The sequence below is a fragment of the Microtus ochrogaster genome, chromosome 1 (genome assembly GCF_000317375.1).
Source record: "Microtus ochrogaster isolate Prairie Vole_2 chromosome 1, MicOch1.0, whole genome shotgun sequence".
Taxonomy (NCBI): domain Eukaryota; kingdom Metazoa; phylum Chordata; class Mammalia; order Rodentia; family Cricetidae; genus Microtus; species Microtus ochrogaster.
The window spans coordinates 22431733-22441449 of record NC_022009.1 but is presented as its reverse complement, the minus strand read 5'-3'; the positions used below and the strand labels follow the sequence as shown (position 1 = coordinate 22441449).

At 50.0% G+C, this 9717-nt stretch overlaps 1 protein-coding gene across 5 annotated transcripts in view; it reads left to right on the top strand.

The window, feature by feature from the left end:
* The first annotated feature begins 1667 nt into the window (after positions 1-1667).
* Positions 1668-9717, top strand: part of Abcd4 (ATP binding cassette subfamily D member 4) — a 14358-nt gene continuing 6308 nt past the window's right edge. For 3 of the 5 annotated variants that reach the window (XR_003377140.1, XM_005343349.2, XM_026780522.1), the window contains exons 1-7: positions 1668-1750; positions 3630-3748; positions 3874-4001; positions 5089-5228; positions 6254-6370; positions 6694-6819; positions 7640-7690. Coding sequence is in view for 4 of the 5 variants with exons in the window: in XM_005343349.2 (XP_005343406.1) it covers positions 1713-1750; positions 3630-3748; positions 3874-4001; positions 5089-5228; positions 6254-6370; positions 6694-6819; positions 7640-7690 (719 nt within the window). In the remaining variant the exon portion in view is untranslated. Of the gene's footprint in view, positions 1751-1856; positions 1940-3629; positions 3749-3873; positions 4002-5088; positions 5229-6253; positions 6371-6693; positions 6834-7639; positions 7691-9717 lie in introns of those variants that run through there. The other 2 variants (XM_026780521.1, XM_026780525.1) reach the window with 2 other exon arrangements.

Genomic DNA, 9717 nt, shown 5'->3' with positions numbered 1-9717 from the left:
GGTTTTTCGAGACGGGGTTTCTTTGTGGCTTTGGAGCCTGTCCTGGAACTAGCTCTGTAGACCAGGCTGGTCTCGAACTCAGAGAGATCCTCCTGCCTCTGCCTCCCAAGTGCTGGGATTAAAGGCGTGCGCCACCACCGCCCGGCTTTATTGTTTTCTTGAATCTCTCTTTGGGCACGTTAGTCAGTCAGTTGATAACGAATTCCATCCATTCACCTTTTAGCACTACATCAGCCAGGCAGTGGTAGCACTCCCCCCCCAACCCCAATACTCAGGAGGCAGAGGCAGGCGGATCTCTTAGAGGCCAGCCTGGATAGTTCGAGTTCCAGAACAACCAGGGCTGTACAGAGAAACCCTGTTTTGAGAAAAAAAAAAAAAAAAAACAGAAAGAAAGAACAGCAACAAAACCCAAACCATTCAACCAACCAACCAACCAAAACCCCACTATTACTCAGTATTATTGAAAATAACAATGATTAAGTCAGAATCTTCTTCCCAATTTTTTTCTTGAGGCAGGTCTCCTGAAGTCCGGGCTGGTCATGAGCTCTGCACTTTCTGTGTAACTGAGGCATATCTTGAATTCCTGATCTTCCTGCTTATACCCGCCTCGTTCTAGAATTACAGGCTTGCACAGCCATATTTGGCTAGAAAACGGACTTATATGCTTATTTTTGTAGTGCTGGGGACGGAACCGAGGGCCTTATGTATTCCAGGCAAGCCCTTTACCACTGTGCTACATCTTTCTGACTTAAAAAATTCACTTTCGGGCCAGGAGGTGGTTGGCACGCCTTTAATCCCAGCACTTGGGGTGCGGAGGGCGAGGGAGGAAGAAGATGAATCTCTGCGAGTTCGAGGCCGGTCTGGTCTACAGAGTGATTTCCAGAACAGCTAGGGCTACACAGAGAAACCCTGCCTCGACCCTTGCTCCGCCTCTCCCTTTCAAAAAAAAAAAAAAAGTTCACTTTCTGGAACGTCCTAAAGAGAGGCTCAGCGGTTGTAAGCACTGGCTGCTCTTTCAGAGGCTCAGGGTCTGTAACTTGAGTACAGACACACTCCGATGCCCTCTTCCGGCCTCTGCAAGCACCAGGCACGCACGTGGTACTCAGACATATATGCAGGCAAAACATCCATATACATAAAATAATATATATTTAAAAAAAAACACGTGTAAATCGTACTGGGACTAACGAGCTCACCCGGCGAAGGCTCCTGCCACCAGTCCTGACAACTTAAGTTTTCTCCTAGGAACCCTCAGGATGGAAGGAGAAAACTGACTCTTTGTAGTTGTCCTGACTTCCACACTTGAGCCACGGTTCGTGTGAGCACACACAAACGCACACACACACATATAATCTATATATGTGTGTATTTATGCATATACATATTCACATATATATTTAAGATCACGCTGACTTCTCTGGGACATGTTTACATTACGAACTACCTGTTGTCAAAAGAAACCTCCCAGACCCAGAGGGGACGCTCTAGCCGCCGGCCCAGCTCCAAAATTCTGGCTATTCTCTTGCTTTTTCCGGAAAGCCTGCGCTTCCGGGAGCGGCCGCGGCGCCCGAGCCGTCCTCTCTAGCCCCCGCGTCTCTGTGGTCGCTGGCGCCCCTCCCCTTTCCTCCCGGGGCGGGGCCCCGAGCTCTGCGGACTCTGCCCGGGGTGGGCAGGGGGCTGGCTCGGCTGGCTCATCGGTCGCGTCCCTGGTGATGGCGGTCCCAGGGCCCGCAGCCCGAGCTGGCGCCAGGTGAGCAGGGCTAGTGAGGACAGCCGGTATACGAGGACGCCCTGTCTGGGCAGTGGGGAAGGGCTTGCTGTCCCCGTCGGGTCCTTTCTCGCAACTCTCCTTTCAGTTCTCCGAGCTCTTTGGAACCCCGGCTTCACAGTGTGGTGCTGACTCTGCTTCATTCTTGGAACTGAGGACACCCCTCTATTGGTAGATTTCTCCCTCGGTTCTCATTCTCAATCCCAGTCCTCGGACACCCCCCCCCCCCCCGTGTATTAATTTTTTCAAACACCTTCACTTAAATTGTCATGTTATCTTTAAAAAAAAAAAGTAGATAGATAGATTTTGAGTTCATGTAAACAATATGTTGTGATTTTTTTGTGGGTGTTTTTTTTTTTTTGTTTGTTTGTTTTTTGTCTGTCTGTTTTGTTTTTTCAAGACAGGGTTTCTCTGTGTAGCACTAGCTGTCCTGGAACTCGATCTTTAGACCAGGCTGGCCCCTAACTCACATAGATCCTCCTGCCTCTGCCTCCCAAATGCTGTGATTAAAGGTGTGCTCCACTACTGTCCAGTTTATATGTTGTGATTTTTAAAAACAGGAAAGAAAGAAAGAAAGGAAGAAAGAAAGAAAGAAAGAAAGAAAGAAAGAAAGAAAAGAAAAAGACGATGGTGACACATGCCTTTAATCTCAGTACTCTGGAGGCAGAGGCAGGTGGATCTCTGTGAGTTTGAGACCAGCCTGGTCTACAGAGTTAGTTCCAGGACAGGCTCCAAAGCCATAGAGAAACCCTGTCTTGGAAAAAAAAAAACAAACCCAAAAACTTAAAACTGAGCTTTGGGTTTTGAGGTCATCCATGCTATATGAGCTTTCACTCCTGAGTGTGACCTGGTATCACCCTTATTACTTAGACTATTCCTCTCATTTCCCTAGCAATGGGCACCTAGATTCCAATACCAAGCACCGTGAACTATACTGTGATGGGTATTCCTGCAGTTATCTCTTGGTAGATGTTGCTGATTTTGATCTGGGCTATCCACCTCGGAGATAAGATGCTGAGCTGTACTTAGTTCTACAAGGTTGCTCTTTGGAGTGGTCACAACCAGTTTATCCTTCCTGACAGCAGTATTTAAAGGTTCTGGTTCCCTTTATTTCCATCCCCAGTATTTGGTATTGTTTAGGTCCCCCTGCCAATCTGTATCAATTTGATGTGTGTAGGATAGTGTTCTATCGTGCTAACTTTATTTTTATTTTGTGTGTGAGTGTGTGTGTGTGTGTGTGTGCCATGATACACGTATGGAGTCAGAGAACAACTTTAAGGAGTTGGTTCTTTCCACACTGGGACCTGGGGATGGAATTCAGGTCTTAAAGACAAACTTTACCAGCTGAGGTATCTTGTCAGCCACCCTGTGCTGACTCAATACACGTACTGGGCGTGTAGAGTGCCCCTTCCACAGGCTGTTTATCTCCTTTCCCCACTTTCCTTTGAAATATAGCTGACTTGCAGAAATTCCTTGCATGCTCCAGATTGTCATTCCTTACTAATTTCGTTCTGTAAATGCCTTTTCTCGTTTAATCAAAATCTGTGGTACTGTGTTGAATAAAAATACTTCAGTGTAAATTAAGCCCATCAGTTTTACCCTATATAGTTTATAGGTTTGGGGTCTTTTCTGAGAAATGTCTTCCCACTGTATTATAAGGTATTGCCACTAAAATACTTTTTTTTTTTTTTACATTTGCTTCTGTTAGGTTAGTAGTGTCACTTTTTGCTCTGATGTCTTCAGCATTCATAAGCCATTCTCTGTGCAAAGCCTGGACCCTCTGTAAAGAAAGAGGCCAAGCAGGGGTACCTCCCATAAGGCTCTGTCCTCTGAGGCTTCTCTCCATGTCTGACATCTGCAGGCCCAGGATAGATCTGCAACTTGTCCAGCGGTTCCTGAGGATACAGAAGGTTTTCTTTCCTTCTTGGTCATCACAGAATGTCTTAATGTTCATGACGCTCTTGTGTGTGACCCTCCTGGGTGAGTGAGTGGGCTGTGGGGGATGGGACAGAGCCTGGGTTTAGGAGTCCTTTCCTTGTCTCTGGCAGGAGGAAGTGTCGTCTTTCCTTCCCCCTTTGATTTCTGGCTCCTCTCCCTCCCCACAGAGCAATTGGTGATCTACCAAGTTGGCTTGATCCCCAGTCAGTATTATGGGGTCCTGGGAAACAAAGACCTGGATGGATTTAAGGCCCTGACCTTCCTGGCCGTGGCGCTCATTGTCCTCAACTCCACCGTAAGGACTCCCCTTGGCCCTGTGGTCCCCTTCTTCTGTCTAGGGGAATGCTTGGTGGCACCTAATGTTCAGGAAGCAGGAACCAAGCTCGGGGTGTCTTTCTGCCGCTTTCTGGGAAGTAACAGTTTCCCTGAAGGACGGAACCTGAGGCAGGGCCTTGATCTTGCTATTGGCCTACTTGGAATGGACTTTCTGGTTTAATACTCAGGAGAAATAGTGTCCCTTCCCATCCCAGAATTCTCGTTTCAGGGAACTCAGCACACTTTAAAACGCGCATCTGCAGCCAGGGAGAGCTGCTGCTTCTCTGGCAGCTGAGGCTGTGGCTCAGCCCGAGTGGTGTCACACCTCCAGCCTTCCTCCTGCTTCTTTCTTGTCCTTCCACTATGTGAGTTAGCGACACCCTACTTGCTTATCAAGACACTTTATTGGCTCTTCTTTCACGTCTTCCTCAACTTCCTTTTGTTTTCTCCGTCAGCTTCAACCCCATCTCCATATATGCTTGCTCTCTCAGTTGACAGCTGCTGCCACACTCCTTACTGGCTTGTGAAGTCCTTGTCATTTCCCTAGAGCTCAGTGTGAGGCTCTTCAGGAAGGGCAGGTGATGGAGCAAGGCTCTCCCAAGACCCAGCCTCCATCAGGCTGGACTAGCAGCAGTTTCTGGGGCTGCCCTTTCTTGTCTTTAGGTGACCACTGGGGTGCTTTCAGCCAGTAAGACCTCAGATATGTGGAGGCCTCGTCCATGCTTGGGGGCAGAGGAGTAGATCATACATGGAGCAGACATGGGGCTCCCTGTCTCCAGCTGCAGCTCTGCTCTCAGTTGAGACATACACTGCAGAAAGGCGCTGACGGGGCTTGCCTTTGGGAAGCCTGTTGGGATTTGTTGAAGGAGTAGGCACGTGAGCGAATGGGGAAGGGAAATCTCGTGATTTGAAACTTTAGAAGGGAACTATCCCTGAAGTGAGCCGAGTGGCTTCTGCCTCATCAGCAGAAGCTCCTGCCAGCTCTGAGCTTTGAACCTAGAATTGCAGGAAGCCATCTTTTCCTCCCCTCTCTTCCCCCCTTCCCCCAACCCCCACCCTGTGCACAGCTGAAGAGCTTTGACCAGTTCACCTGCAACCTGCTGTATGTGAACTGGAGGAAGGACCTCACCGAGCACCTGCACAACCTGTACTTCCGGGCCCGAGTGTACTACATCCTCAACGTGCTGCGGGATGACATCGATAATCCGTAGGCATCCCTCTCCATCCTTGCTGCCCCCTGATGGCTCTGTGTGGCCAGCTTACTCCTGCAGACTCCTGGCCACGCTCATCTGCAGGAGGCCAGTGCTGCTGCCCAGAGCTGTGTAGGGAAGATGTTCTGCAGAGAGATGCTGGGGCTGAGAATAGGGAGCTAAAAGAAAGCGATTAGGAGCAGTTCCTTTTAGCCCGTTTCAAATAATTGAGTTGAAATGAAGTAAATGAAGGAAGCATCCTTGCCATGCAACAAGCTCTTGGATGTGCAGCGGGGCAGGAGAGCAGAAGGAAAAGAAAATTGATATTGCTGCCTGGGTTTTAGATCCCTATTCTGTCACCGCCGTGCTTCTAGACCTTATGTTCAGTAAGTCTTCGTCTTCCTGTACAATGACGATCACGATAGTCCTGTCTCAGAGGATGTGGTCAGGTGAACTGACACCGTCCCTGGTGGGGCCAGTGTCGTACCTGACATCATGTGTGGCAGCGTAAGCTGAAATTTTAGAGGTGAGGGATTGCAGGCAGCTTGTCCTGCCTAAGTGCTCGTGGGAATAGGGTTCAGTTTGGCCCTGGTGGTGAGATGGGACCTGTGGGATCTCCCCCTCACTCACCAGCCACAGCCTGTGCTGCCCTCCTGGGGTGACCTTTCCTCAGCTCAGGCTGAGCTTCCCAGGGAAGGTCCTGAGAAGATGAGCTCTTCATGGTGACTTAGCCCTGGTGAAGCTGTCACAACCAGCCCTGACCTGGAGTCGCCCTGGGTCTGTAGAGATAAGGGAGGATTGAGATTAAGGAGAGCATGTTCTTTACAATGCAGAAAAAAAACAGCTCTATCCTCAGACTTCCGTGGGTCTTCTGATGGTTTGGTTTTGTTTTTCTCCTGTGTACGGTAAATCGAGACAGCAGTCTAGAATCCTGGTGAGGGTCTAAGGACTGTGTGTCTGGGTCCGTCTGAGTCAGTCAGGGTTGGAAGTGGAGGGCCCCAGCTCGCTGGGCTCAGCTCCTCTTCCGTGTTGGCGGCTGTAGGGACCAGCGCATCAGCCAGGATGTGGAGCGGTTCTGCAGGCAGCTCAGCAGTATGACCAGCCGGCTGATTGTCTCCCCCTTCACCCTGGCCTACTACACGTACCAGTGCTTCCAAAGGTGCAGCCTCTCCCTCCAGGGGCCCTCCCCAGCCTGAGCCTCCCACACCCAGGGCAGGGCAGGGTCCAAGAGAGGCTCTTCTTTCCCACCCGCACTTCAGGGAGGCTTCCCAGCACTCTGCTCATGACCCCGCCCCCTCTTTGGTCTTGGGATATTTCACCGCTGGCTCAGTAGCTTTAGCCAGGTGTCAGATGTCACAGGGATGCAGAGCTCCATCAGGGGCTACCTGAGAGGGACAAGGCTGGAAGGGGGTTCACCAAGCTAAGTGAAGCTAAGTGTGTGGCATCCCACAACCCCTCTCACCCTCCGTTTCTGTCTTCCAGCACAGGCTGGCTCGGGCCTGTGTGCATTTTTGGATATTTCATCATGGGAACCATGGTGAACAAGACTTTGATGGGGCCCATTGTGACGAAGCTGGTGCAGCAGGAGAAGCTGGAGGGGGATTTTAGGTGTGTCTTCTTGGGTAAGATTAAGGGACAAGGTAATTGCTGTTCCAGCAACTAGCCATGTGTAATCTCCTGGAGGAAATGGGGTTTTTTTTTTTGGTTTTTTTTTGTTGTTGTTGTTTTTTCGAGACAGGGTTTCTCTGTGGTTTTGGAGCCTGTCCTGGAACTAGCTCTTGTAGACCAGGCTGGTCTCGAACTCACAGAGATCCGCCGCCTGCCTCTGCCTCCCAAGTGCTGGGATTAAAGGCATGCGCCACCACCGCCCGGCGAGGAAATGGGTATTATATGCATCTTGAGATTTCCGTTCTGTCATCTCTGAAGTGAATAATGTACTTGTCTATTGAGAGAACTGTGAGAATTAGGGACATCGTGCATGTGACGCAGTGAGAAAGGTGTGGCTTGGCCAGCATCAGCATCCTCTGGGGGCCTTTTCACAAGCTCGTGGTCCAGCTGCCCAGTCTCTTGGGCCAGCAACATCCTGCCCCTGCTTCTTGCCTTGGTTAAGCTAGGCATAGGGAAGGAGGTCCCGTAGACTCTTGGGCCAGCAACATCCTGCCCCTGCTTCTTGCCTTGGTTAAGCTAGGCATAGGGAAGGAGGTCCCGTAGACTAGAATACACACGTCCCATTCCAGCAAGCTGAAGTCAGCACTGTTTGTACAGTTCTTGCTGCCCCACCCAAGCCCTGGGGGTTTCACCCTTGTGACAGCCCAGGGAAAGGCAGCCACAGTCCACAGGGAGCTGCTGGACCCTATGTTGTATGGGTGTGGACTTGCTCTCCATCCAGGGCTCCCAGCACCAGCACCTTTGTCTTCTATCTACCTAGGTTCAAGCACATGCAGATTCGAGTGAATGCCGAGCCCGCCGCTTTCTACAGGTGAGTCTTGCAGAGGAAGTTCCCCTTCTCCCCACGTTAGTATTAGGAAGGGAAAGATAAAGACCACTACCCTCCTGGCACCGTAGAGCTTGTCACACTTAACTGTGTGACCCTCTCTCCAGCCTTCTCTCTGTCCTCAGGTACAGGGACTGCTTGTGAAGCTGGTGGCTTTGTTAGTTAGTATTAATGGCCTAATATGGGTTCTAAAATGACCAAGGGAAAAAAATGAGTGGGCCTTGTCTTTGTCTCTCTTGCTGTCTGTGGAGTGACTTTCTCTGTCTCTGCAGCGTGGGAGTGGGGGTGGGCTCCTTACAGAAGGTCATCTACACTTGCTGGAGCCAAAGGCCTGGGGTCTTGCTGGGTGTTGTGGAGTTGCTTCCTTCCTGGACCAGGGCAGGTCCTGGTGTCTGGGCAGGTAGCATAGGCTGTATTTAAGAAGCTGAATTATTCCCTGGCTCCCCTGTTCATAGGGAAATCTAATAGATCCCCCGTGCTCAGTCAATCTCTACTGCAGTTAGCAGTCCCCTCCACATGGGGACACCAGGAACCCAGACTCTGAGATGAGCCAGGAGGGCATGGTGCCGCACACCTTCGATCCAGACTCAGGAGGCAGAAGCAGGCAGATCTCCGTGAGTTGAAGGCCAGCCAGGGCCTACATAGTGAGACTCTGTCTAAAAGAAAAAAAATACATAAAGGACCTGAGCTGGATTCTGGAGGTGGGATGAGTCCAGTGATGCCCGTGTTCTGGATTCAGCAGCCTCTGCTGTGAGAACCGACGGGTTAGCTCTTACAGCGGCAGACTGCTTCTCCTGCCGACTCTGCCAACTTAAAATACCCCCTTCTTCTCCCCAGTTTTTCTTGTGGAGAATTTCTGTCAAGGCTTGAAGCCTTTTAAGTTACCTCCCGTGGGGAGCTGTCCAAGACTCCCTTAGTGGACACACCTGTTTGTTGCTGTAGTGCTGAGGACACATTTGACAGTCTATTCATAGAGGCAAGGCCACCTGCCGTCTACTGCAAGTTTCTTCCTTCCTTCCTTCCTTCCTTCCTTCCTTCCTTCCTTCCTTCCTTCCTTCCTTTCTTTCTTTCTTTCTTTCTTTCTTTCTTTCTTTCTTTCTTTCTTTCTGTTTTTGAAACAGGATTTCTCAATGCAGCCCTGGCTGTCCTGGAACTCACTCTTTAGATCAGAGCTGTCCTCTAACTCAGAGATCTGCCTACCTCTGCCTCCCACATGCTGGGATTAAAAGTTGTGCACCACCACTGGCCTACTGCAAGTTTCTTTCTTTTTTTTTTCCTTTTTTTTTGTTGATTTTTTGAGACAAGGTTTCTCTGTGTAACAGTCCTAGCTGTCCTGGAACTAGCTCTTGTAGACCAGGCTGGCCTAGAACTCACAGAGATCCGCCTGCCTCTGCTTCCTGAGTGCTGGGATTAAAGGCGGGCACCGTCACCACCCAGCCTGACTTTAATTTTTATTTTTTTTTAATTTTTATTTACTTTATTCGTGTTTGTGTCTGTGTGTGTAGGGTGTGTGCTGGTGTCATTAGGGGCCAGAAGTGGGTGTTGGTTCCACTGATTCTGGAGTTACAGGCAGTTGTGAGCTGCCCAGTGTGGCTGTTGGGATTGGAACAGCACCCTCTGGAAGAAAGAGCAAGAGTGCTCTTAACCAGGCCTCCAGCCCCCTACTGCCTCGCTGTGCAGCCCTGGCTGTCCTGGTACTCTGTAAACAGGCTGGTCTCAAGCTCACAGAGATAAGTGCTGGGATTATAGGTGTGTACCACTATGCTGGGTTAAAGTTTTTAAGATTTACTTATTTTATGTGTCTGAGTGCTTTGTTGGCATGTATATCTGTACCGTGTGTGTGGTACCCGCTGAGGTCAGAGGAGGCAGTCAGATCTCCTGGAACTGGAGTAACAAGCAGCTGTGAGCTGCCATGTACTTGCTGGGAGTTGAACCCAGGTCCTCAATACGAGCAACAAGTGCTGAGCCTTCTTTTCAGCTCCCCCCATAGAACTCTTTTTTTTTTTTTTTTT